General features: G+C 45.0%; 1 protein-coding gene across 8 annotated transcripts in view; it reads right to left on the reverse strand.

The window, feature by feature from the left end:
• KMT2D (lysine methyltransferase 2D) overlaps nucleotides 1-25,880 on the reverse strand; it is a 126,645-nt gene that overhangs the window by 45,332 nt on the left and 55,433 nt on the right. For 3 of the 8 annotated variants that reach the window (XM_058165624.1, XM_058165617.1, XM_058165616.1), the window contains 16 exons: nucleotides 23,151-23,260; nucleotides 22,150-22,197; nucleotides 21,816-22,055; nucleotides 20,592-20,738; nucleotides 20,374-20,490; nucleotides 19,433-19,569; nucleotides 17,222-17,405; nucleotides 16,770-16,850; nucleotides 11,363-11,479; nucleotides 10,863-11,027; nucleotides 10,010-10,097; nucleotides 9,656-9,891; nucleotides 7,639-7,712; nucleotides 3,307-3,357; nucleotides 1,104-2,834; nucleotides 663-839 (listed from right to left, as the gene is read on the reverse strand). In XM_058165624.1, coding sequence (XP_058021607.1) covers nucleotides 663-839; nucleotides 1,104-2,834; nucleotides 3,307-3,357; nucleotides 7,639-7,712; nucleotides 9,656-9,891; nucleotides 10,010-10,097; nucleotides 10,863-11,027; nucleotides 11,363-11,479; nucleotides 16,770-16,850; nucleotides 17,222-17,405; nucleotides 19,433-19,569; nucleotides 20,374-20,490; nucleotides 20,592-20,738; nucleotides 21,816-22,055; nucleotides 22,150-22,197; nucleotides 23,151-23,260 — 3,703 coding nt within the window. The remainder of the gene's footprint in view (nucleotides 1-662; nucleotides 840-1,103; nucleotides 2,835-3,306; nucleotides 3,358-7,638; nucleotides 7,713-9,655; nucleotides 9,892-10,009; nucleotides 10,098-10,862; nucleotides 11,028-11,362; nucleotides 11,480-16,769; nucleotides 16,851-17,221; nucleotides 17,406-19,432; nucleotides 19,570-20,373; nucleotides 20,491-20,591; nucleotides 20,739-21,815; nucleotides 22,056-22,149; nucleotides 22,198-23,150; nucleotides 23,261-25,880) is intronic. The other 5 variants (XM_058165619.1, XM_058165622.1, XM_058165620.1 and 2 more) reach the window with 5 other exon arrangements.

Genomic DNA, 25,880 nt, shown 5'->3' on the forward strand with positions numbered 1-25,880 from the left:
CATTACAGATTTAGCACTAGGGTGGTATTGGTGTATAAAAGGCTATGCATACAACAGATAGAGCAAATTTAGACCCTGGTACTGTCTCTATTCCAGAATGCCAGAAAGAGGATCTCTTTTAGGTCTCTGAATGAAATCTGTAGGAGAAGGAATGGCAGAACCTGAGGGCAGGGTGAAAAGGGAGATCAGCCTAGAATCCCTACATAGCTACAAGTGAATTAAGTCCAACCCCCTCTTGGATGCTGTCGACCCTTATCTAACTCTTCCCAGGTGCTGACAACTAGTTGAGAAGATTCCTTACCAACCCCAGTATATCAGTTTAATTGATCTTTCCAGCAAGGACCCTATCTTTCGTGCCTGACAGAACCTTTTCTGCAGGGGTGAAATCCAGCAGGTTCTGGAGAACCGGTAGCGGAAATTTTGAGTAGTTCAGAGAACCGGCAAATGCCACCTCTCGCTGGCCCCAGAGTGGGGTGGGAATGGAGATTTTGCAGTATCCTTCCCCCGCCATGCCCATCAAGCCGTGCCCACAGAACCGGTAGTAAAAAAAATTGGATTTCACCACTGCTTTTCGGTGATATATCAAAAACTGTATGGAAAGTCAGATTCTACAATTCACAGTGCAGCTGGATCCAGGTCTCTGCCTGTGGCTGCAGGCCTACCTGTGCCGATGGGTAAGGAGTCATGCTGCGGTTGATCTGCTCAAAGGCTGGTCCGGTGCTCTCGGCATTCCAGGAGGACTGAACACTGGTGGCTGCAGCTGCTGCGCTCTCTTTTTCTTGCCTCAAGTTGTTCCTCTGGATCTGCTGACGGATGAGCAACTCCCGGAGCCTCTGCCGCTGGTAGAAGGCCAAAGGAACAGGGCACAGACAGTTGTGAATATCTTGTGCTCAGAAGCCCTTTAAGCAAATCTGCCTTTCTTGCCTCCTTCAGGACACACATACCGGTAATCTTTACTACCCTCCTTCGCCTCTCACCTCTTCACGCACTCAGGTAGCTGGACCGGAAAAAGCCCATTAAGGTCCTTCCTGTCTCTCGGTCCATCTGCTCTACTTCCCATAAAGCTGAAATCCAACTTCCCTGCCCCAATGTGATCCACTCACCTGGCGCTGTTTTTCCATCTCGGTCTGGGTAGCGTTGCTGCCAACGGCCCCCTCCTGGCCAGCCGTCAGCTCTTGCAGCTCCCTGCTGGGGGGTCCTATTGTCCCCTCCTCTCGCTTGTCACTTGAAGGCATGCCTCCTCGTGGCAGAAAGGACAAAGCGCCATCTTGCTGTGAAGGCGGCTGCTGGGGCAGCACTGAGGGAGGTCGTAACGGGGAGATCGTATAAGAGTCTGGGGTGTTCTTGCTTGGGCCCAGAGGGCTCCCAGCCTGATGGAAGCCCGGTGAAGAAACATAGCTTGTGCTTTGAGGTTTGCCAGGAGCAAAATGGCTGTTGACCCCTTGGGAAGGAGAGTTCTTGACTGGCTCATTGGGAGGGAAGGTGAACCGCATCTGCGGCTGAGCACTGGCAAAGACACTGGCACCAGGAGAACGGATAAACTGAGACTGCTGGTTGGTCTTTGGGTGGGACTCAGATGGAGGTGGCACCGCTGAGAAATTCCCAACTGCCAGGGTATTATGGGAGACGGGCATCGGCTTGAAGCCGACGTCTGGAATTTGAGGCCGAGGGGGCTTGTGCAGGGGGGCAAAGGGGTCCCGGGACTGGGGCCTGGAGGGGGGCCGGGAGTAAGGGTCAGGGGACTGAAAGCGAGGAGTGACGGGAGACTGGCAGAAGGCTTCAGTGGAGAGGGGTCGGGGAGTGAGAGGCGACTGGGAGCTTGACTGAGACTGTGGGCTGGCAGGTATACGTGAGAAGGGGTCCGAAGGCAATGAGCGGGGAGGCAAAACACAGCAGGGCTCGGGGGGTTGAGGCTGAGGCCTCGGGGTCAGTGGGGGCTGGGCATAGGGATCTGGGTAAGGCGACTGTCTGTACAGATCAGCCTGGGTGGGCGGGGAAGCAGCCAGAGGGTGAGAATCTGGGGGACGATGCCCTAAACCGGGGCTTTGTGGCTCCACCTGAGACTGGCGTGGGGTGAGCGGGGCTTTAAAAACGTCCGGGGCCTTCATTTCACTGGAGGGGAGAGCACTGGAAGGGGAGTTGCTATAGCTGCAGCTGTAACTAGGAGAGCTGATCCCTGGACCGATCTCTTCCTTCTTGATATCCAACCCCTTTTTTTGCTGCTCCCCAAAGGGTGGGGGGGAAAGCAGAAGCGCAGCTCGCTGAGGGCTTCCAGGCACAGTCAAGTTTTCCAAGGATCCAGTAGGGCAGCGTGGCTTGAGGAAAGGGTCCGGCGTGGAGGGCTGATGCCTTGGGGTTCCAGGCGGGGTAGGCTGCAACTCTCCAGCTTGCGGGGACGGACGAAGGTTTGGTAGGAGCGGAGATTGTCCAGAGGAGGCAGAAGAGGAAAAGACAAAGCCGCTAGGCACTGTAGGACTCTGGCCCACCAAGGAGGGGGAAGGAAAACCTGGATCTGGTGGAGGGCAAGCAGAGGCCATGCCGTAGGGCTCGTGCAAAGGCACTTGCACTGGGGGCTGGGCACTGGTGGCAGAAGAGGGAAGCTTAAGGAAGAGCTCACTGGGCGACTCGATACCCGGCCCACTTGGCAGAGCTGCAGCGTGATTAATATAGAGGGGCTGTCCCGAGGCTGAAGCAGCAGAGGAAGGAGGTGGCAACGGCTGAGGGGCGCCAGGCAGCACCCCCGGCTGAGATGGTATGCGCAGGTGAAGCGTGGGGCGGTCGGGCCTTCGCAGCACCTCCACTTTGGTTTGTTTGCTGATCTGGCTCTCAGCTTGCTGTGGAAAAGGGAGAAGAAAGTGCCCCAGGGGGACAAAGGCATCGTCAATGCTGGAAGAGCAGACGCAAAGCCAAAATACGAAGAGTTTAAAGTTTTAAGGAACGTGGAAAGCCAGATATTCCTGGGGAGGCGGGAGAAGAAGCGCATCTAAGTGGCCCTTGAAAAACCCTGAGGCGCTGTCAATGGTCTCGGTCCTTTCTCCCTCTAAATTTGATTAGAGGTAATAATCATGTGTACTGAATTAATGTGATGAATTCACATTAATGTGTGATTAATGAAAAACTGAATTAATTAATGTGTATTAAAAAATAGGTGTCAACATACGATTCAGCTTTTCTCGGCACAGAATTACATACAACCTTGGCAAGAATATATTCCATATGGGTACAACAGCATGTCAAGCCTACTTTCCCCAAATTTCCCTGTCCTGGTTTCAACCAATCCCATTTCGTATCTATTGTCTTACCTACCTTCTGCACCTTGTTGATGCGATGGGCTGCCCGGTTATCTTTGGCCTTTTGCTGTCAGAGAAATAAGAGTAAGATGAGAGAGGGAAAACAAAATCCCTCCCATACAACCCCTCTCCAGTCACTCAATGCTATCGAACAAGTCACATAATTTTGTTATTTTTCAAATCATCAAAATATATAGTATTTTAATACTAGGAAAGACAGTTTGGGCTGGCGGTTAAGGCTACAAACCAGGAGACTGTGAGTTCTAACCCAGCCTTAGCCATGAAAGCTGACTGGGTGGCCTTGGGCCCGTCACACACACTCTCTCTCTCTCTCTCTCTCTGCCCAACCCACCTCACAGAACTGTTGCTGTGGGAAAAATAGGAGGAGGAAATGTGTTGGATATGCTCACTGCCTTGAGTTATTTGTCAAAACAATGAAGGCGGGATACAAATCAAATAAATAATGGTGTAATATACATATACATACATATGTGCAGAGGTGAGTTTCAGCAGGTTCTGACCAGTTCTGGAGAACCGGTAGCGGAAATTTTGAGTAGTTCAGAGAACCTGTAAATACCACCTCCGACTGGTCCCACCCCCATCTATTCTCTGCCTCCTGAGTCCCAGCTGATCGGGAGGAAATGGGGATTTTGCAGTAAACTTCCCCTGCCACGCCCACCAAACCACTCCCACTGAACCGGTAGTAAAAAAATTTGAAACCCACCACTGTGTGTGTGTGTGTATAATATATTTATGTGTAATATAAAATATAAAATAATTGATTATTGCAGGATAAAATATTTTACCTCCAAATGTTTATTTCTCTAGTAATAGCACTTAGACTTATATACCGCTTTGCAGTGCTTTATTGCCCTCTCCAAGCGGTTTACATAATCAGCATATTGCCCCCAACAATCTAGTCCTCATTTTAGCGACCTTGGAAGGATGGAAGGATGGTCATTCTGGCAGTCGGCAAAATTCACCTGCAATACTGCATTCTAACCACTGCACCAGCATGGTTCTTAATACATAGTCACTCTATATCAGTGGTAGTCAACCTGGTCCCTACTGCCCATTAGTGGGCGTTCCAGCTTTCATGGTGGGCGGTAGGGGTTTTGAAGCACTTTCCTTTTTTTAAATTTAATTAACTTTTTTAAAAAATTTCATAGCATTATTTAAAAACATTTTCATTAGGTTTTCATAAAATTCCCCGTGACAATTTAAATTTCTGAAAATATACTATTTGTATCGCCTGCGCATAAGTTTAGTTCACGTTACATAAGTGAAACTAAATGGCGCTATAGTGCGACCGCAAACAAAAGAGCCTCGTCCCAGAATAGCTCGCACATCTCCCCCCCACACCACCCAGCTGTAACAGACAAACAGAGCTGGTAGCCGGTGCCCCCCCCCAAACCCAATCCACGATGCGCGAGATGCATGCGCAGATGACGATAGGTAGGTCTGATTATATATATATATATATATATATATATATATATATATATATATATATATATATATATATATATGTAGGTCTTTGTTTTTTTCTGCAGGCCAAACGGGCTTGAAAGATCCTTGGAATGGATCACAGGATAAATACAGAATACAGAATAACAGAGTTGGAAGGAACCTTGGAGGTCTTCTAATCCAACTCTCTGCTCAATCAGGCGATCCTATACCACCCTGGACAAATGGCTGTCCTGTCTCTTCTCAAAAACTTCCAGTGATGGAGCACCTACAACTTCTGGAGGCAACTCGTTCCACTGATTAATTATTCTGTCAGGAAATTCCTCCTTAGTGCTAGGTTGGTTCTCTCCTTGATTAGTTTCCACCCATTGCTTTTTGTCCTACCTTCAGGTGGTTTGGAGAATAGGCCAAACCTACCCTCTCCCCGACAGCCCCTCAAACACTGGAAGATTGCTATCAGTCCTTCTCTTCATTAAATTAGACATCTAGACTAGATTCATTAGACCACACTATACTGGACTAGCAAACCTTACATTTATTTAGAATTTTTAAATACAATAAAAGTATAAAAGAGAAGAAAGAGAGAAAGGAAGGAAGGAGGAATACAATTACGACTTCTGCCTTTGTTCTGGTTGAGTAGTTGCCATCTTGCTCTTTCTCCTCCTTCTTTTCTCCCCTCTTAGTTAGTAATTGTCTTCCACATCCCTTTTAAACTTTTGGAGTCCCCAAATACACAAATTAGATGATTATAATTTGACAAAACCCTCTTTGTTTCAAACTCTTCATGTTAATGGAGTTCTGACTACTATGAGTGAAACAACATCACCGGGATTTTTATTCTGCCTGTCACTCTCTTCATTTATTCATAGAGAAACTCTGATTTCTGCACAACCCGCTTACAAGCATGAGTGGCATCACCTGATTCAGGGGATTTCAATCTGGAGAAGTATAAAAAAACATTAAAGAAGAAACCCACCAAAAAGAAAGCTTGGGGCATGATGAGAATTAGAAGAAAATGAAATAGGGTGTATTAAAGAGTGGTGGCTGAACACAAATGCCCTACATACAGTATAACATTCTGTAGCAGTTGTGCTAAGAACATAGGAGTTGTGCTGATATAAGGATACTCAGTGTACACACCCTCCCCTTAAGATATCTAAATAAATTCAGGACTTCCAGTTGTACTTCCGGCGCCTTCGGAAGCCTGGACTGCGAATTCTGCGGCCAGCTCCGACCTTGGATTTATAATTTAAAACAATTGAAAAAGGACTATTAGCATTGTGCAGAGCCAGAAGCAACTTGAAGATCGAGCACCATCTGTTGCTAAAAGGAGAACTTGGGATCTTCCGCATTTGCTAGCTAGACCATAAGTATTTACTTTAAAATTATTGGAGATTTATACAAGACCTTTAGCCAAGTGACCCCTGAATATTGTTGAGCAAATAAAAGTGACTGGAAGAGGCGTGGCTAACCCCCTGGTTTCTTTTCTTAAAATTGGACTGACTGCAAAATGGAAGCAAGTGGAGACAATGAAATGGAGTTGATGTATCAAGACATTGAGGATCTCAGAAAAGAACAATGTAAGGAGTTGATGGAAATATTTGGAGGTACAGATCGCATAGATCAAAAATTGGACAATATAATGAAAGGAATAACAAGTAAAGACCAGGACAAAGAGGAAAGAATGGAACTACTAGAAGGAGCGGAGGAGACAGCAGAATTGGGAAAGCAACAAGAAGAAGACAACAAGAAGAAGATATCATTAAAATTGACAGTGAATAAGGAATCAGAACAGAAGGAAAATATTTTAAAAGATGTGAAAAGGAAATGGGAGAAACAGGGAGATAGCTGGGGTGAAGAAAAAAGGGTTGGAACAGATAGCTGTAGAATTAGACGGTGGGTAAAAAAGGTGAGGGGAGAGAAAATAAAAGGGTATAGTCAAAATATAGAATTAAGAGTAGATGAAATAAAAGAACTAAAAGAAGTGTATGGGATACAACCCAAAAAAGAAAAAGAAAAAAAAAGGAGACTGAAAAGTTGGATGTGAGTGAAAGATGTGGGATAAAGGAAAAAGAAAAGGAATGTAAAGCAAAATATTTAATGAAAATATTTTAATAATGTGTATGAATATTAGAACTGCATTGTAGTCTAAGAGACGAAAATTATTTCTGAATATATATCAGTAAGGTAGAAATGTAATGTATACTATCATTAGAATTATAGAGATTGGAAAATTATTTTGTAAATCTGACAAGTAGAAATTGTACAAGGGTATTATTAAATATGTATAAAAATGTGAGTAATAGTGAAAACTAGAATTAAGCAATTTTTAGATTAGTCAAAGGCAGGATATATTTTAATGAGAATGATAAGAATTGAAGGATTGGAAAATAACAATATGAAGAGATGTATATTAAATACTTGAAATAAATTATGATTGATACTAGAAGTGCATAGTGAAATATGAAATTAAAAAAAGGGAAGAACCATTGCTTCGATTACTAGAGTGATAGGTGAAGGGGGGAAAGGGGCTAAAAAAGAAATAGAAATAAGAGGGGAAATAGTAAAAATAGATATTAAAACGATATAACATATGGAAGAACTATGAGAAGGTTTAGAACTGAAGGATGATAGTGAAAATGAAATGTAATTATTAGGAATAATATTGTTATTTTTACTTATATTGAAATGTCTGACACCCAGGTATCTAACCATTCATGCAATGAGATGTATAAAAATAAAAAATAAAAAACTTTTTTTTTAAAAAAAAATAAGAAATCTAAATAAATTCTATTAAATATAAGAGAAAAAAATAAACTCATTTTTTAAAAAGCTTCACAAAACAACCAATTCAAAACTCGTATTTACGTGGCCCACTTACCAAATATGGGGCTTTGTCTGGAGCTGGGACCTTTCGCCAAAGCTTCATGATCTGCTTGCAACGGCTAGACCAGTCTGGAGGCAGAGCAACAAGAATAAAACGGAAATGAAATGGAAACGCTCATATGCCAAGGCCAGTTAATTTTGTCCAGGGATTCTACAGAAACGTTTTATCATAAAGCCAGCGTGGGAGTCTACTTAGGGAAAGGTTCACTTTATTCCGCCAGGCTAGTAGAATTCTATTCTTATTGCAACACATCTGCCTAGTTTCCCAGTCAGTATCTCCATGATCTCTGCTTGTTCCATCCATATATTTTTAAACAGATTTGTTAAACGCATCTTAGAAAACAAAAACAGCCAACTCTTTGTGTCAACCCAAGAATACTACGGGATACAGCATCGCCTATTATCCCTCATCATGCTCGGCAACATCTAGAGAACTGAAGATTCTGTATCCTGCTACAGGAAGATAATCTTCTATTTTAACTGCCATAATGGAACTAAAAGCTCAACGTATCTGGAAAGCTACAGATGAGAGAGGAACGCATAAGAAAATACAATGCAAAACACAAATCAGGGGTTAGAACCACTATCTCTTTGGAGCAATCACAAAGGTAACACAAGGCTTCAGCCGCAAGTCAAACAGTAGAATTTGTTTCACAGGTTAGGAGAAGCACCAGCATTGTGCATGAAATGGGAAATCTCCTGCTTGGAACCTGGAAACCGATTTTGCATCAGCTGAAATCCAGAACACTTTGGCTATTTCAGATTTTAGAAAAAACGAATCTGAACAAATCCAGCAGGGCTAGGTTGCTACCACTCAAGGTCTGCCTGCCGTTATTGAGCTTTCTTGAGCCCTCCCTCAGCTGCTACCACCAATATCCCAGAACAACATATCCCACAGGCCTACTACCTCCCCAATATTCCCAGCACGTTCCCTATCCTCCTTCCCTACCTCTGAGTCTGCACAGCCATCAATGTCGAAAGCTTCTTCCCAAACTTCACTGCTCCCCCAACCATTTCTGAAAAAATATCCATACCCAGCTCTCCTGAGCACATTGCTATAAATAACCATGGACAACTCCTAGGACTGGCTTTTTAACCACCTGGATAAAACTAAGGTGGAATAGTGTATGGAGTTTCTCCTTCATAAATAGCCACATCGCAAAGAACTTGGTATTCATGAAAAATATTCTGAGACCAACATCATCATTAATTCTAAAGTCACTCGTAGATCTCCTAGAAATCTGCTTAATAGAAAGTATATAGACAGTAACTGGGAAAGTGAAGTGTATCATTTGGAAACAAATTTGGGATATGACGAACTAAGCAGAGATTTATTTTCCATCTAATATATTATCCCATAAAACTGGTTCAATCAAGGATTTCTTTAGTGGCAACATGAATAGTTCCATATATATTCTAGGACAGGGGTCTCCAACCTTGGCAACTTTAAGCCTGGAGGACTTCAACTCCCAGAATCCAGCAAAGCTGGCTGGGGAATTCTGGGAGTTGAAATCCTCCAGGCTTAAAGTTGCCAAGGTTGGAGACCCCTGTTCTATGAGAACATAGAGCTTAAGGACAGCTGATCCAAACTGACAAATGTAGAGCTGTGGCTGGTCAGGAATTCTGGGAGTTGAAGCCCACAGGTTGTAAATGGGCCTTATAGTTGCCCACCCCTGTGCCATAATAACACAACTGAATGAAATGTATTAGCATTTGGCAACAGCAGGTCACACAATAATACCGACAAAGGAAGCAGAGGACTCTCAAAGTAAGGGTATGGGTTGTAATGCTCTTCGGATTTATTTGATCCTAGCGGCATTACTTGGATTCTTTGAATCACACAATCTGAAGAAGGTGATTGGGATCCTTCAGCTGTTGACTTTGATTTCTGTTGCACAGCAGGCCCACCACAAAAAGGGAAGCATATTGTTTCTGTCTCCACAGAACTGACAGAGGTCATTAAAAGGACCTCAAACACAAAGGAAGAAAGGGAAGAAAGATAAGTAATTAACCTGGGTAATCCTGCTTCAGGCTGGGGAAATTCATATTGGCATAAAGGACAGGTGAGATGGTGGAAAGCTCTCCCAGTTCCTCATCCTTCTCCCAACGTTGCAGGCTCCGCTGGTTATACGAGAGTCCGTCACTTTCCCCTTCTGTGGTGGGTGTAGTTGGTGTGGAAGCTGCAGAGCTGCTGGCCCAAGGACTCTCTGGTTCACACTGCTCAGGGCTGAAGAAGCCACTCCTCTCCCTACACGGAGGTGAGGGAAGACAGGAAAACACATTAACAGCAGGGTATAATGGGGGACCTGTCAAGGAAGGGGGCTGGGCCGAGCCCAGAGATCATCCTGTACACATAGATGACTTACTTATTATCAAGGAATGGGGACTGGCAAACTCCAGAATAAGTCTCCATGGGTACAGCAGGCTGCAGGGGCCCAAGAGATGTACCACCACCTATAAATGAGTCGAGCGACATTGCAGAGATTGAATCAAAAGGAGCTCACATACATAAAGCACCATCCAGATATTCTGGCGAATATCACCTAAAGCAAGAAGGTGCGAGCTTAAGCAGGTAACCTCTGAAGTAATCTTAAAAATTAAATTTTAGAAGTTAACGGATCAAGACAGTGGTGGAATTCAATTTTTTTACTACCGGTTCTGTGGGCGTGGTGTGGCTTGGTAGGCATGGCGTGGCGGGCATGGCTTGGTAGGCGTGGCAGGGGAAGGATATTGCAAAATCTCCTTTCCCACCCCACTCCAGGGAAAGGTTACTGCAAAATCCACATTCCCTCCCTACTCCTAGGGGAAGGCTATTGCAAAATCTCCATTCCCACCCCACTCTGGGGCCAGCCAAAGGTGGTATTTTCCGGTTCTCTGAACTACTCAAAATTTCTGCTACTAGTTCTCCAGAACCTGTCAGAACCGGCTGGATTTCACCCCTGGATCAAGGATAAAAGAACACATAAATACATACTGTGCACAAAATAGATAATGGTGTGGGTTTTTTTGGCTTGAGTATGGGGGAAGTATATTATTTGTCCAACTGTCCCAGTGAGCACTTATCAGCCAGTATTAACGTACTGAGTTCTAGCAAAGCACAAGAGATTTAGCCACGATATAATCCAAACATAGGTACCCTTTTTTAATTGTAGAAAACCCAAAATATCTCAGGCAGGTAAGAAGCTGTGTAACACCCCAATCTCAGTATTCACAGCTCACCTTGAAGAAAAGGCCTTTGGGCCAGCTGAGAGCAGTTCGGATCACGCATGCCTCTGGCCTCAGCATCTACCCCAACAGAATTAAGCTGCTGCTGCTCTCGTTCGGTAGAACCCAGGACATCTTTGAAGAGCTGCTGAACATCCTTGCTCTCCATTTTCGGCAACTCTGTTAAAAAAAAAAAAAAAAGGAGGGGGGAGTCATGGTGAAATCACAAGGCAGTGAAGTTCATTTGGAGCAAGCTCAGTAATGCAGGGAATCTGAGAGTCTCCAATAACAGCAGGCTGAATTACAAGGGAAGTGAGACATGGATGGGGAATGAGGAGAGCAAAAAACAAGAAACATGGGAAACGAGAGCACCTGAGACTGATTGTAAGCCTTTCGCTAGCAGTCAGAAGGGAAGCCAGGAGAGAAACCTAGCTTTCCTTCTCTGCTGCTCTCCACGGAGCTGACGCTTGGCAGGAGGATGGGGACAGTAGGGTCTGTTCAAAGACCCGCCTGACCTTCGGTGGGGATTTTGTCAAGGTCGGAGCTGAGCACCCCCTCCCCCGGGGGTGTGGCTGGGTTCTCGGCACCTGTAGGTTCTGGAGAGGTCTTGGGCACCATCTGCTCTTCTGTCCCTGTAGAGAGCAAGCATACCATGTCAATCAGCACACGGCATTACTTACAGTACGAAGTGGCCAGACTGTGGGCAAGAGGTCTAACCTCTGTATCTTGGAAGGATGGCTTACTCCTTAAAGAGAAAGATTAAGCCCCTCCGCCCCCCAAAGCTGGCTGCATTCTTATGGAAACAAGTTGAGTTTGTCGAAGAGGCGTATATCCCAAATCTCCTATAGCTAAGTATTTAGAAAGCAAGGCTTTTAGAAGGAATGACTCTGGGCATCTAGAAAAGCCAGCCAGGGTCACTTTGGATGTGGAAACAGGCAGCATGTAAATTTAATAAATAAATTTACATGCTGCCTTTAAATTAAATTTTAAAATTTAAATTTCCTCTTTAGATGAAAAAAAATACTGCAGTAAATGTCTATTGAGATTCTCAGTCATCTAGAACATGGTTGTCCCAAAGGTGTTTTTTTAAGAGGCAACTGGACTTTCTAGTTTTTCTTTGAAGACGTTTTACTTCTCATCCAAGAAGCTTCTTCAACTTTGAACTGGATGGTGGGGAATGAAAGGATTTATATTCCTTGCAGACAGCTGGTCATTTGCATTCTTTTAGAGCAGGGGTGTCAAACTGGTGGCCTTCAGGCTGGATGTGTCATGTGCAGGCCACGCTCACCCCAGCTCCATGAAGGGGGAAAACACGGCATCGTGATACGTCACATGACGGCAATGTGACTCTGCGAATTTGACGACGTGACACTGCAAGTTTGGAGATAGATGGTGTCGTACCCTCCCCGTCTGTTTAAAGATAGAAAAGTCCACATTTTGGACAGAGAGGGCCGCTGGTTTGAAAGAGGGGTCTCAAAGAGACCATCTATGTCAAAATTGAACAGCCCCCTCTCAACAGAGGGGGAGGGATACGACCTCATCTATCTCCAGTCTATAATATAGTCCTTTCAACAGTTCCAAGAAGGCTCCACACCAGTGGTGAAAATGTAATTTTTCCCCCTACCGGTTCTGTGGGCGTGGCTTGGCGGGTTCATGTGACTAGGTGGGCATGGCTATGTAGTCATGTGACTGGGAGTCAAAAGATAGAAATTCACTTTAACCATGTCCTGCTGGAGCAGGGGGTTGGACTAAATAACCTCCAGGTCCCTTCGAGCCCTATATTGCTGTGCTCTTTCAAGGTATCCTCTGAAGCTGAGTCTAGTGCCAGGTTTGTGGTCCTTCCTTCCTCTCCTTTTCCCCTCCCTCCGTTTCTTTCTTTTTCTCTTTTTTTCTCCCCTCCCTCCCTCCCTCCCTCCCTCCCTCCCTCCCTCCCTCCCTCTTTCTTTCTTTCTTTCTTTCTTTCTTTCTTTCTTTCTTTCTTTCTTTCTTTCTTTCTTTCTTTCTTTTTCTTTCTTTCTCCCTTCCTTTCCCTTCCCTTCCCTTCCTTTCTTTCTCCCATCCCATCCCTCCATCCCTCTCTTTTTTTCTTTCCCAGCACCATCCCCCCTCACGTTTTTGGCCTAGCAGGCCTCAGGGAAGCTTCCTGGGAGCAAAAATGGACCCCTAATAGGTAGTAAAAAAATGCTTTAAAAAGTAAAAAAAAGTAAAAAGTAAAAAAAAGTTCCGAGGATTACTTTTTTAAAGCATTTTTTGCTACCTATTGCCCGAACCGTTACTAAAAAAAATGCTAAAAAAAGAAGTTAAAAAAAAAGAAGTTCAGACAACCAGCTGTGCCGCACAATCCTCGGAACTTTTTTTTTTTTACTTTTTAAAGCATTTTTTTACTACTGATTCGGGCAAATCAGTAGCATTTTCACTACCGATTCAGGAGGACTGCCCCGAACCTGTAGCATTTCACCCCTGCTCCACACCCATTTGGACCACTCAAGTGACCCTGAGGACACAGATAAACTTCCAGGTGACCTTAACGACCTGCTAAAAGAACGCAAATCACCAGCTGTCTGCAAGGAGTATAAATCTTTCCATCCCCACCACCCAGGCCAGAGCTGAAGAAGCTTCTTGGATGAGAAGTGAAACATTTTCAAGGAAAAACCAGAAAGTCCAGTTGCCTCTTGAAAAAAAGCACCTTTGGTACTTGAGTAAATATTAATGTCAGGTGTTCTACGGTGGGGCTACCCCAGATATTGCATTTGCGTGCCTTTTTTTTCTTTCCCCCCTCAGCTGAATATTCTGTTCAATGGAACTTGAAAGGCACCAACATAACTTTGCTGTGAAGGCAAGACAAAGACCAAATGTAAAGAACAGGGACCTGTTACTGTAATGACAAGGAATGCTTTTTGCCACGTTGACTCAGTAGGATGGCTGCAGCTACTCTTAGATAGGAGTTACTACAGATCTACGCACTGACAAGACTTAAATTATAAATCTTGACGCCTGCTTCATATGCCACCATGGATAGCTTTGATGCTCACGCTAGTTACTGTAGATCAGGGGTCCCCAACCCACCAGTCCATGGACCGGCATCCGTCTGCGACATGCCAGAAACCGGGCCGTGAAAAAAAGTGAAGCCCAATCTGCGGGATGTATGCAACACACAAAACCACGCCTCCTCCGGTCCATGGAAAAATCTTTCTCCACGAAACCAGTCCCTGGTGCCCAAAAGGTTGGGAGCTGATGCAGTGGTAAAATCTGAACCTGTTTACTACCGGTTCGCTAGCTGCGCATGCGCACTGTGTGCGCGGATGCACATTGTGCACCACACATCAAATGCAAGGTGCGCACATTTGCGTTCAGTGCACGCCAAAAGGAGGAATGGGGTAAGTAGAACAGCACATGTCTGGGGAAGTGATCAACTGTGCTGCGTGATCTTTTCTTTTCGTTTTAAAAGCTTTTTTTTTGTTAAAATTAAAAGAAAAGGCTCTGGCGATCGCACGGCTCAGCTGTGATCGTCAGAGCCCCCCCCTTTTTTTACCTTTTAAAAGCATTTTTTAAAAGAAGTGGCAAGCAGGCAAGCGGGCGATTGTGGGGGCATGGGTGGGAGGGAGCAGGGATTTTTGCTACCTGTTCTCCGAACCACCTGCCGCCATCACTACCAGATCGGTAGCGCCGATCCGGTCTGAACTGGGAGCATTTCACCCCTGCGCTGATGAGATACCGTATTTTTTGGAGTATAAGATGCTCTGGAGTATAAGACGCACCTTAGTTTTTGGGGAGGAAAATAGAAAAAGAAAATCTGCCTCTGCCTACCAGGTATTCATCTGGCTAGCATCCTTAGTCTGGTCAGCTTCAGCATTGGTTTGCTGGCTGCAAGTGTGTACCGCCGATCGCTGTCCAAAAACGCAACACGCAGAGGGCAAAAACAGGGTGTGCAGAGGCCTAAAACGCGACACACAGAGGCCAAAAACGCGATGCGTCGAGGCAGCGATCGGCAGCGATGTGCTTTGGCGATCCCTGCAGCCCTGAACAGCTCTAAACTGGAGCATTTGGAGGCTGAAAATGCAAGGCAGTCCAAAAACGCAAGCCATTGTCTGTGGCAATCTTTGCAGCCAGGAAGAGGATGCGTGGAGGCCGAAGAGTGGGGGGCGATGAGTGGGCAGGACTACATTCGGAGTATAAGATGCACCCAAATTTTCAGCCTCTTGGGGGGAGGGGGATATAGTAGATAGTGCAAATGTAACAATAAAGTTCCTGTGCTTTAAATTTAGGCACTGCCAACTAACACTATTGCTGAAAAATGTACACTGGATGCTAAACTGCCACTGGGGCAGGTTTAAGAGTTTTGATGGTAACAATTGTGACAAGAAACTTTTCTTTAAAAAACAAGCCCAGCCATTATGAATACTTATTCCCTCGGAAATAAAACAAGCACTGTTCATTATAATTCAGATACTTGCTGGGGAGTTTTTATCTTTCTTAAGCATTTTAGTGGGTGTTGGCTTATATGGCCAATACGATTTTATGATTTTATCGTTCAGCACTGCAGAGACGTTAGGCATCATCTATCCTTTTAAAAGGAACTAAGAGGGAACAGTTATGCCTTCTCCTTTAATCATCGGCCAAACCTTTTATGGAAAATTGCTTCCTAGTTAGCACTTCTTGACAAAGTGACATTCATTGTAACCATCCTGTGGCCACCCTCAAAAGCTTCCATCTTATTAAAATCTTATTGCATTAGCAGACAAAGTGGGAGCCTCTCATTCCATTCCCAAGACCTTGGGACAAACTATCAGGAAGGAGCAGGAACAGCAGCAGCAACAACAAATCCATTTTCTTTCATCTTACATGTCAAAGAAATCCATTTTGTGCTATCTTTCCATTAATGGGAACCAATGCTGCTGCTACAACTAACAAGCACCAACTGTATGAGGTACAGCTGTAATCACAAACTTTCAAGAATCAAGTATAACTACAACAGGTATTGGATTTAAGTAAGACTATTGGAACTATTCTATGTTCTAAGCATCTTGAGTATATGTCAATATATTCTATAATTGGTGGGCTGCAGGCTTTGAAGCTGTAATGTTTGATTGCAAATTAATCTCTAGATTTGATTAGTGGCCTAGATGTGCCCTAACTGACCACCCCTATACTAACCTCTAGCAAGGGATGCCACATGGGGCACCAGTATGACTAAGACCGGTAATCTAGGCACCATCTTCTCAGAATTACTAAAAAGTGTTCTTTGAAAACTCTAATAGATCAAAGTCACAATAGGTGGGAATGATCAATACATATAGGTCCATCTACCGATTTCCATAATACAAGAAAGACTGCAATTTAGAATGTAACAGGAATAAAAAGAGCAGGAAAACTGATCAACTGAAATAAAGAGGAAAAAAAGATATGCTATGTTTTTGTGAAATTAGCTGAAAAGGAAAGTACGTAACAGATCAGAATAAAAGTAATCTGATCCTGAATAGCAGAGCTGATGAAAAAACAAGCAAATTGTGGTTGGATGGATTTGATGAGTTCAACAACAAGAGAGACATTTATAAAGAACAAACAACAATATGTGACATGGTGTTTAGAAGTAAACCAATTTTAGCTGTGGTTTTTTCCCTTCTTATGTCTTCAGATTTTTCGGCTTACTAATTCTTAACTGATTTTTGTGCACGTCACATAACTTTCCCGATTCCCCAAAAGAAAGACATTTGGGTATGGAGCTATAAGAAATTGTGGAGATTAATATGCAGCAAATATGTTCAAGGCAATAAAAATAATCACTTCAAGTATTGTAGAGCACCATGCTACGCATCCTTATTGAAATACATAGGTGGAGTGTTATCCACCCAAAAAGTAACATGGAAATATATCCTGAGGACCAAAAATCTCCTATGTAGTTTTTAAAATCCTGATACCCACCAGTATTCTCAGTCTTGGCATCAGCTGCTTTCAAGTTGCTTTCAGGAGCTGCTCCTTCCCTGCTACTAAGGCATTCATCCCCTGGAAATGGGAAGACAGGAAGCTGATCTGTTAGAACAGACAGCTAATGTCCTAATCCTGGCTCTAAAAATGGTTCCCGGCTTCTGAGGGCCAACTACTTATTTCTGCACAGAACAAATTTCATTTCATAGTTTGCCTCCACCTACGAGCCTGAGGACATTTTATTTGGCCAATGCTTCTTCAAAATCAAATGAAATTTTCTTCTGAATTCCCAAGCAAATGTATTTAGAACATAAACCTACCTTACCTTCCTTCCTTCCTTCCCTCCCTCCCTCCCTCCCTCCCTCGGGAGCCAAATCAAAGTCCGATCCCCAAATCCCGCCATTTCTACCTCCTCTAATCCCCCTATTTTTCCTCAGCCTTTCACTTACCTTTGGGCTGAACTGGAGCTGCCTTTCCATCCTCCGGCCCTTTTTGGAGCCTGCTGGAATCCACCTTGGGCCTGGGAGCTCCCTGACCGACAGGAGGATGGGTAGTTCCATCTCCACCCACACCACCAGCAGCCAACAGCGCCTGTCTGCTCAGGTCTAGGAGTGCTTTGCCAAAAAATGCTTCCTGTCAAAGAGGTTGAAGAAGGAAAAAAACATGATAAAGGCCCAGATGAATGAATTTATTTATTTATTTATTTATTTAATTTGCATTTATATCCCGCCCTTCTCCGAAGACTCAGGGCGGCTTACACTATGTTAAGCAATAGTCTTCATTTATTTGTATATTATATACAAAGTCAGCTTTTTATTGCCCCCAACAATCTGGGTCCTCATTTTACCTACCTTATAAAGATATATTTATTTATTTATTTATTTAAATTTTTATACCGCCCTTCTCCCGAAGGACTCAGGGCGGTTCACAGCCAAATAAAACCACAATAGTAAATATAATAAAAACAATAATTAAAAAACCTATCAAATATGGCCCAATTTAAAATACATATAAGACAATAAAACCTAGTTAAAATTTACAACCCCAATAATAAAATATTAAAATATTTTAAAATATTAAAATATATTGAATGAATGAACGCATTTCTGGAAACTCCCTTGTTCCAAGTGTCTGGGAGGATATTGGTTTAACTAATAATATACATAGAATCATACGGCTGGAAGGGACCTTGGGGGTCTACTAGTTTAACTCCCTACCCAGGACAGGAGTCTGATATCATCCCAGACAATTCAATGTCCAATCTTTTCTTGAAAACCTCCAGGGATGGAGTACCCACAACTCTGTTCCATAGATTAACTTGTTCTCAACTGTCAGGAAATTTCTCCTTAGTTCTAGGTAGGATCTCTCTTTAATGAGCTTGCACCTGTTGCTTTGCTGTCCTGCCCTGGGGTGCTTTGCAGAATAAGTCTGCATCTCTCCCCTCATCTCTGTGATTGCCCCTCAAGTACCGGAAGGCAGCTATCATGTCACCTCGAAGCCTTCTCTTCATAGGCTAAACATACTTCGCTCTCTTAGCCATAAATCGCACAATTTAGCCTCCAGACCCTTTATCATTGTTGCGGCTCTTCTCTGCAGTCTTTCTAGGGCAGGGATGGTTAACCTTTTTGGTGCAGAGTGCCCCAAACCCCCAAAATGCAATGTGAGCGCACCCCCCTGCATGCACCCTACTCCGCAAACGTGTGTGCATTCCCTGCACATGCGCCCCCTGCGCATGTGTCCCCCGCACATATGCCCCAGCCTCCCTTGCACTGTTTTGTCTTCCAGGTTGGTGCAGGCAACCTTCCAGGCCCAGAACAGGGTGCGGCGGGCATGCACACGCGAACCCCCAAAATGCAATGTGAGCACCCCACGCATGTGACCTCCATGCATGCATCCCCCCCATGTGCCCCGCCCTCACGCATGCGCGAGCAGAGACCCGAAGACCAGCTGGCCGGCGGGAGGCACACACGCATGCACGATGCAGCTGGGCTGGGGCAACAGCTGGCGGGCCTGCAGAGAGGGCTCTGAGTGCCCCATCACGGTTCTAGGGCCTCAGCATCTTTTTTTGTATCATGGCAACTAGAACTGGACACAGTGTTCCGAGTGCAGTCCAGAGCAGTACTAACACTTCACATGATCTTGATTCTATCCCTCTGTTGATGCAGCCCAGGACTGTGTTGGCTTTTTTGGCAGCTGCAGAAGTGGTGATCCACCTTGACACCTAGATGCCTTTCGCAGGCACTAACGTCGAGTCCAGTACTGCCTATCCTGCACCTGTGCATCTGGTTTTTCCTGCCATCTTCGGAGCTATCCAACCCCCCCAACCCCCCCTGCAGATTTCCTTTTCATTCCTGTCCATATAGAGATCTACTTCCTTTACTTGCAACAACATCATTGTTTCTTCCACCTTGATCCGCGAGATCCAGATCCCTTTTCTCTACCCTTCTTCAGTGCTACTAATACAAGAACTGGACTCAAAGGGACTTGGTAATCCTTGCCCTGAGACGTTTATTTCCCACTAAGCTAGCCCTCTCCTGGGCTTGTTTTTCTCAGGTGCGTGGGACTAAAACTCACATTATCAACAGCTAACCAAGCATTTGGGTGACAAGGTTCCCAACAGAGATGGAAGGTTGGGAAGCACTCCACTAAAACACTCTTACCTGAAGATAGGCAGGGAACATGTCTTCTAGCTTGCTCTTCTTCCGCCCCCGCCGTTTCTTCTTTTCATCAGCTTCAACCACTCCCTGTTCAGCCAAGGTCTCAGCAGTGTTTTCAGCAGGCGGGTTAGGTTGCGTCCCTGATAAAGAGAGAAGGTTGAGTTTAGCACGGCCCTGAATGAACCAACCAAGCCTAGCAATGCTAAGGACATTTGCTGACTTTGCTGCAGTAACTTTCGGGGTCAGCAGCAAGTTAGGAAAGGAAAGGAGAGGACGTGCATAGGATACTGATGACTATTGCTCCGTAATAATCTTTCTCCCAGCAGCAAATTCTGGGGGCAAGAAATCCCATCCACCGAGACCAAAAGTCACAGATGATAAACATTCAGCCCAACAACATCTGGGAGGCCAAAGTTCCCTACTCCTGCCTTAGATTCCATCATTTATTTTTCTCCTAGTTGTTGACACTCCTCTCTCTCTCTCTCTCTCTCCCTCTCCCTCCCTCCCTCCCCTCCTCCCCCCACCTCCCATTCCAAATTTGAGAATGCAGGTCTGTAAGTCAGAATATGCACTGCAACTTAAAGCAAAAACTTTAAACTTTAAATGGAGCACTAATGGAAATGACTCAGCCAGCAAACTGAGGCGTGAGGTCCTTGGTGCTCTCGGAGCTTTGCTCTTTATACTTGAAGATGTTTCATTACACAACTAGGTAACATCATCATTCCCAAAAGACCCTTGCTAGAAGGACTTCACAATTCAATCCTGAACTACAAAGATTCTCTTTACTGTATCTGGGGAGTGGCAATCCTCTTTCTTTAAAAAAAGTAATATTATGACTTTTTGGGGAGTTTTAAGAGCCTTCCCAGACTTGCACCTTTACACGTTTACTCAAACTATTTGGCTGAAACAAGGGAGAAGTACAACTACAAGTGAGTATCACTTACCTTCTTCCGGTTGCCCTTCCGTAGTTGTCAGCTCCCGAGACACTTCGGCCAAGACTACTGAGCCCTTTTTCAAGCGCGTGTGTGATTTCCGCTGCCGCACCATGAAACCTCCGATACCTATTCCAAGGCAGAGGAGAAACAAGCCAAGAGGTAGGAAATGGATCGGTGTGGGAAGAATAAAGGCTCTTTGGTGCTTGGCCAAAGCGAGGAGCACTTACCCGGGCGATAGGGCTTCCTTTTCCGCTTCTTGACCTCCTCAGAGTCTTCCAGAAGGCCTTTTCCCGCTTCAGTCTCGGCTGCAGCTTCCCTATCCGGAGTCGGAGGGGGTTCCAATTTGATCTCACACTCCATGTGTTCAACGCTAACTGTAATGGGAGCAAAAACAAAAACAAACCGTTCAAAGTCTCCCATTTATAGGGAAAGGTATAAATTTATATATAGGTGGTCCTCAGTTAATGACCACTCGGTCAGGGTTCATTTTACGACAGCTAAATGTCGTAACCATGCTAAACGAGGCATGGTTACGACTTGTCCACAAAGTTCTGGCCATCCCAGCCCCATCAGTCATGTAATCACGATTTGGCTGTTGGGCAACCAGCTGGCATTTATGATGCTGCGGCATCCTACCGTCACAGGATGGCAATTTGCAACCTTCCCCATCAGCTCCCCTCAAACAAAATCAATGGGGAAGCAGGCACGGAAGGTCGCAAGTTGCTTGGGTAAGTCTCTCTCCCGGCCCCGCAGCCCCTCTGTGCTCGTGCCAGACCACACCAGCCACCTGCACACCCTGGTACAGAATTGTCCCTTACACACGTGAGGCCTGCTGAATGGCAGTCTACAAAATGAGGTTTTACTGTAACGGAGTGTGCATATGCACTCAGAGCTAATTTGGGGGTGGGGAGTGGGTATAAGGCTGAGGGGGTGTCCCAGTTTTTCTTCTACCACAAATCCATTAGGATTAAAACTGTAATGGTAACCATCTTTTATTGAGAAATCAGATTTATGTTTGGAAACAAATGAACTGGTCCTAGAGTCCTAAAATCTCAAAAAAATGCAGGGTTAGTAGAGGCCGTATTGTAGGCCGTCTAGCCCAAACTCTTGCTGAGGTCAGGAATCCAAATTAAAGCTTCCTGGACAAATGTCTATCCAGCCTCTGCTTGAAATAGCAAGCCCCGAGATCACGACTCAGAATTGACCACTTGGGGAAAAAAATCTTTCTTCATAGCACAAAACCAAAAGAAAAACAGGTTTTTCTAGTTTGCAACCATCCAATTGCATCCTAGTTTCTACTGCCTCGCAGGGTCAGGTGACTAGACTAACAGGGTCCGATTTCAAGAATTCAGGTATGAAACTGTGGCATGCAATCTCAATTAGTATTATATTACAGAGACAATGGGGCTATTCTACTACTTTCCCAAGGAACTAGCACGATAAACACGAACCTTCAGCTTTCAGGATCTCATCTGCCTCCCCGTCCCCGTCCTTTTTTTCATCTGCACCCAGAGCGCCAATGCAATCCAGTCCACCTTCACCATTAAGAACGCCTGGCCGTGGCATCATTGGTGTCATTGGGGTGGTTTTGCGCGGCCGACGCTTGTGCAGTGGTGACAAAGACAAGTTACGTAGCACCGCCATGCCTGTCTCCGTTAACCAAACACCTTCAAAGCGAAAATACTGGGGCTCTGCATGGACAGGATAAAAGAAAAGCTTGCTCGTACCTACCTGACTGCAAAATAGATACATGCAATTTAAGGTCTTTAAATGGAAGCAATTTACCTGGTTCCTTGATCTTCACTGGGATAATTTCTGGAGGGGGAACTGGAACTTGGAAGAAAGCAAAAGGTAAATCATTGCTGGGGGCAGTAAGTCAATTTATTAATATGATTTGTGTCCCTCTAGTTCAGGGGTGGGAAAGGATGGCCCTTTTATGACTTGTGGACTTCAACTCCCAGAATTCCTCAGCCAGCCATGCATTCTGGGGATTGAAGTCCACAAAGACCATAAAAGGGCCATAGATACCCAGCCTCTGTTCTGCTCGCACATACTATTCTCTATCAAGTGACACCCAACCACATTCTATACATTTCCAACTGCAACAGCTTCAGTGTTGCCCTATTATACCCGTGTTTTTATTCAATGCATGCCCTCCAAAATGGTCTCCCCAAATAATATTGCTGAAGCCATCATGTAGCCACGTTCTGCTTCTTTCCCTCCTGCGCCCCAATCTCTTCAAGCCTTTTAAAGTTAACAATTATCTAGAGAACATCAGTAGCCCTTACTCTTGCATCTGAAACATCTGTCTTAAAAAAGACTTTGCGGAAGTGACAGTAGTTGGCGATCACCTAAATGGGGTTACACTGTACATGAAATAGATCCATTCTGCCAACTCTAAGAAGCAAAGTCTCTTTCTTAGGATGGCTCCAGGTTTGAGAGGATGGTCCATGGTGGGCTTAGTTTGTGGTAGGGAAGCTGACAGCTATGAGCACATCAGGCTTCTACTAGCAGCATTCTTAATTTCAATATAAATATTTCAAAAACATGTATTTATATTATAGGAACCATTCCTAGATTCAGCTTCCAGACAGTCTTCAAAGTACAACAACAAAAACACAGCTAAGGCAAAGATCTGTTTATGCTTGCCAGAATCCCAATACACAAGCATCTTAAAAAGGATGTTACAGAGATCTCATCTCCAGTCCTCTGTCCAATAGAGGCTGCCCCCTCCCCCTTTGGCAAAAAGGAAGGACCAAAAGGTTCACACCCATTGTAGTACTCACCAACAGGCTTGACTACATATGGCTGGCATGAAGTGCAATCAAACCCCTCGTCTGCGGCCTGTTCTACTTCTTCCTCGCTGAAAAGGTTGTCACATACGGCATGCATCCACCTGAGAAACAGACAGTTAGAGAGCAGTAGCACCTGCATTCCTGTTCTTTGTGGACGCTGCTAATGTTAAATGCTAAACGTAGGTGCTGATCTTGCCTTAAATTTTGTCCTTCTAGGGCAGTGTTGGTGAACCTTTTCGGCACCGAGTGCCGAAACAGGAGCTGTTGTGACCCAGGCCCAAGTAGGTAGTAGGAAACTCAGTCCGTGGAAAAAAAAAACTTTACTGAGAATTATTTCATTCCCAATCTAGTTCAACTAAATTAAAACAAATTCCTCCCAACACAAATTCCTCAGTCCTGTCGCAAACCTTGGTCCAATTAGGCAAATTGCCAAAGGTCTTTCTTGGCAAACATTCACAAGTCACAAAAATAAATGCAAGACGTAGACAAAGCAGAAGACGAAGCTACCAACGTTGTTTTCCGGCAAAGCCCAAATGCCGTTGCTGGTCTTTTTTAAGCCTTATGGGAGGGGCCAATCATCTCTTGGCCCTACTCCAGAGTTGTCCTCTCTGCTTGAGCTGCTCTTGCCTTCTGGCAGCTCTTCTCATGTGTGCATTAGGAACAGGCTCCTCTGTTCCTCTGCCTCACTACTATCAGTCTCTGGAGGCTCTGGAGTCCGTATCTCATTCCCCGATGGTCCTGGCCCCACCTCAGCCTCATTGCTGTCCGACTCCGTTGCCAGCTCCGCAGGCTGCTGGCGGACCACAAGAGGAGCGCACGTATGTGCATGCTGGGAACCAGAAGTGCAGCTGCACATGTGTGCATGAGGCAGCTGTGCGCACTGGCGACCTGGTCTTCCAGTTTCTGGCACCCATGCACGCACGAAGACCAGCTGGTCAGTGTGCATGCACACACCAGAAACCAGAAGAGCAGCTGCCCGGTGCGCATGCAAGCGCTGGGAAGATGATCTTCTGGTTTCCGGTGTGCACATGTGCACTGGGCAGCTGGTCTTCACACGCACATGCGCACCAGGAACCAGAAGACCAGGTGGCCGATGTGCATACCCGAAACTGGAAGAGCAGCTGCCCAGCGCACACATGCCCACAGGGTGGCTGCTCTTCCGGTTTCCGGCACTCCCACGTGCATGAAGACCAGCTGGCTGGCACGCCAGAACCTGGAAGAGCAACGGGCAACGGCTCGCGTGCCAGGAGAGATGGCTCTGCGTGCCATTTCCGGCACGCGTGCCATAGGTTCACCATCCCGATTCTAGGGGTTCGACTGTTCTTGCCATTATCTTTTTGAAAGTACAAGGCCAAAAGGAAAGGGCAAAGGGAAACACATATGTGCACTTCAAGCATCTTAGTACATTTTAAGAGAAAAGGGAGGAAGCTAAAACATTTGAACCATTACTGCCAGTCCAGACACTGCCACTCACATCTTTCATTATTCAGGTTACATCTCGCTCTGTTCTCCAAGAAGAATACTAAGGCCTCAAAGGTCAAATAGACTGTGAAGGAAATTATCTACACCCTTCCCAGAATGACCTCGACCACTGCCAGACAGGGGAACACTATGAAGGGATTGGAATTAATCCAGAATTAATGATGTGTCCTGCCACGTCAGGACACATCATAGCATGAAACCTGTGGTTTCTGCAGGAAATAAACCCTAGTATTAGGAATTGTCCTCAGAGAAGAGAGGCAACCAGGGAGTACCAAATTGTTAAATGTGATGAATTTTGATCAAATGACCATGGGACCTTGTAACGGCCGTAACTTTGGGGAACCGGTCATAATTAGCATATTAGTGAAGAGCTATAGATCAGTCTTCCCCTTACTGGCAATTCTCCTGGTGTGATGGATTTCAGCTCCTATTATCCCTAACCCAGGATGGAAATCGGGTGAAATGTAAAATTTGTTACTACCGGTTCTGTGGGCGTGGCTTGGTGGGAGGGTAATGTGACTGGGTGGGTGTGGCCACTTTTTTTTTTTAACTTTTAAAAGCATTTTTTTGGCCAAAGAAACCTCTGATGATTGTGCAGCTCAGCTGGAGCGGAGGTGGTCAGGGATTTTTGCTACCAGTTCTCTGAACCACCCGCTGCCATCGCTACCGGATTGGGTGATCCACTCCAAACTGGGAGCATTTCAACCCTGTTGCAAATCCAATATATCTTACGGATAACAGCACTTAGACTTATATACCGCTTCATAGTGCTTTACAATCCTCTCTAAGCGGTTTTATAGAGTCAGCATATTGCCCCCAACAACATGGGTCCTCATTTTACTGACCTCAGAAGGATGGAAGGCTAAGTCAACTTTGAGCTGGTCAGGATCGAACTCTTGGAGTGAGCAGCGAGTTAGCCTGCAGTACTACATTCTAACCATTGCGCCACCACAGCTCTTATAGCATCCTTGCTCACTATAAATGCCACATCCTAAACTTTCTAGAGGGTATTTCTCTTCCTTCTCATTTTTCATGGCTCCAATACACCCTCTCATCTGTGTCACTTGCCAATGTAATAATTCCAGCAAGCATTTGTAATGAATCATGAAAAAGAAATAAAAGGAAAATCTAGGCTACCTTAGCATCCTTGAACTTTACCCTTTTGCAAGTTGAAATGACCATGAGCATAGCAATAAACAAACTACCCTAAAAGGATGTTCCAGGAAACAAAACAGGTGC

The sequence above is a fragment of the Ahaetulla prasina genome, chromosome 2 (genome assembly GCF_028640845.1).
Source record: "Ahaetulla prasina isolate Xishuangbanna chromosome 2, ASM2864084v1, whole genome shotgun sequence".
Classification (NCBI taxonomy): domain Eukaryota; kingdom Metazoa; phylum Chordata; class Lepidosauria; order Squamata; family Colubridae; genus Ahaetulla; species Ahaetulla prasina.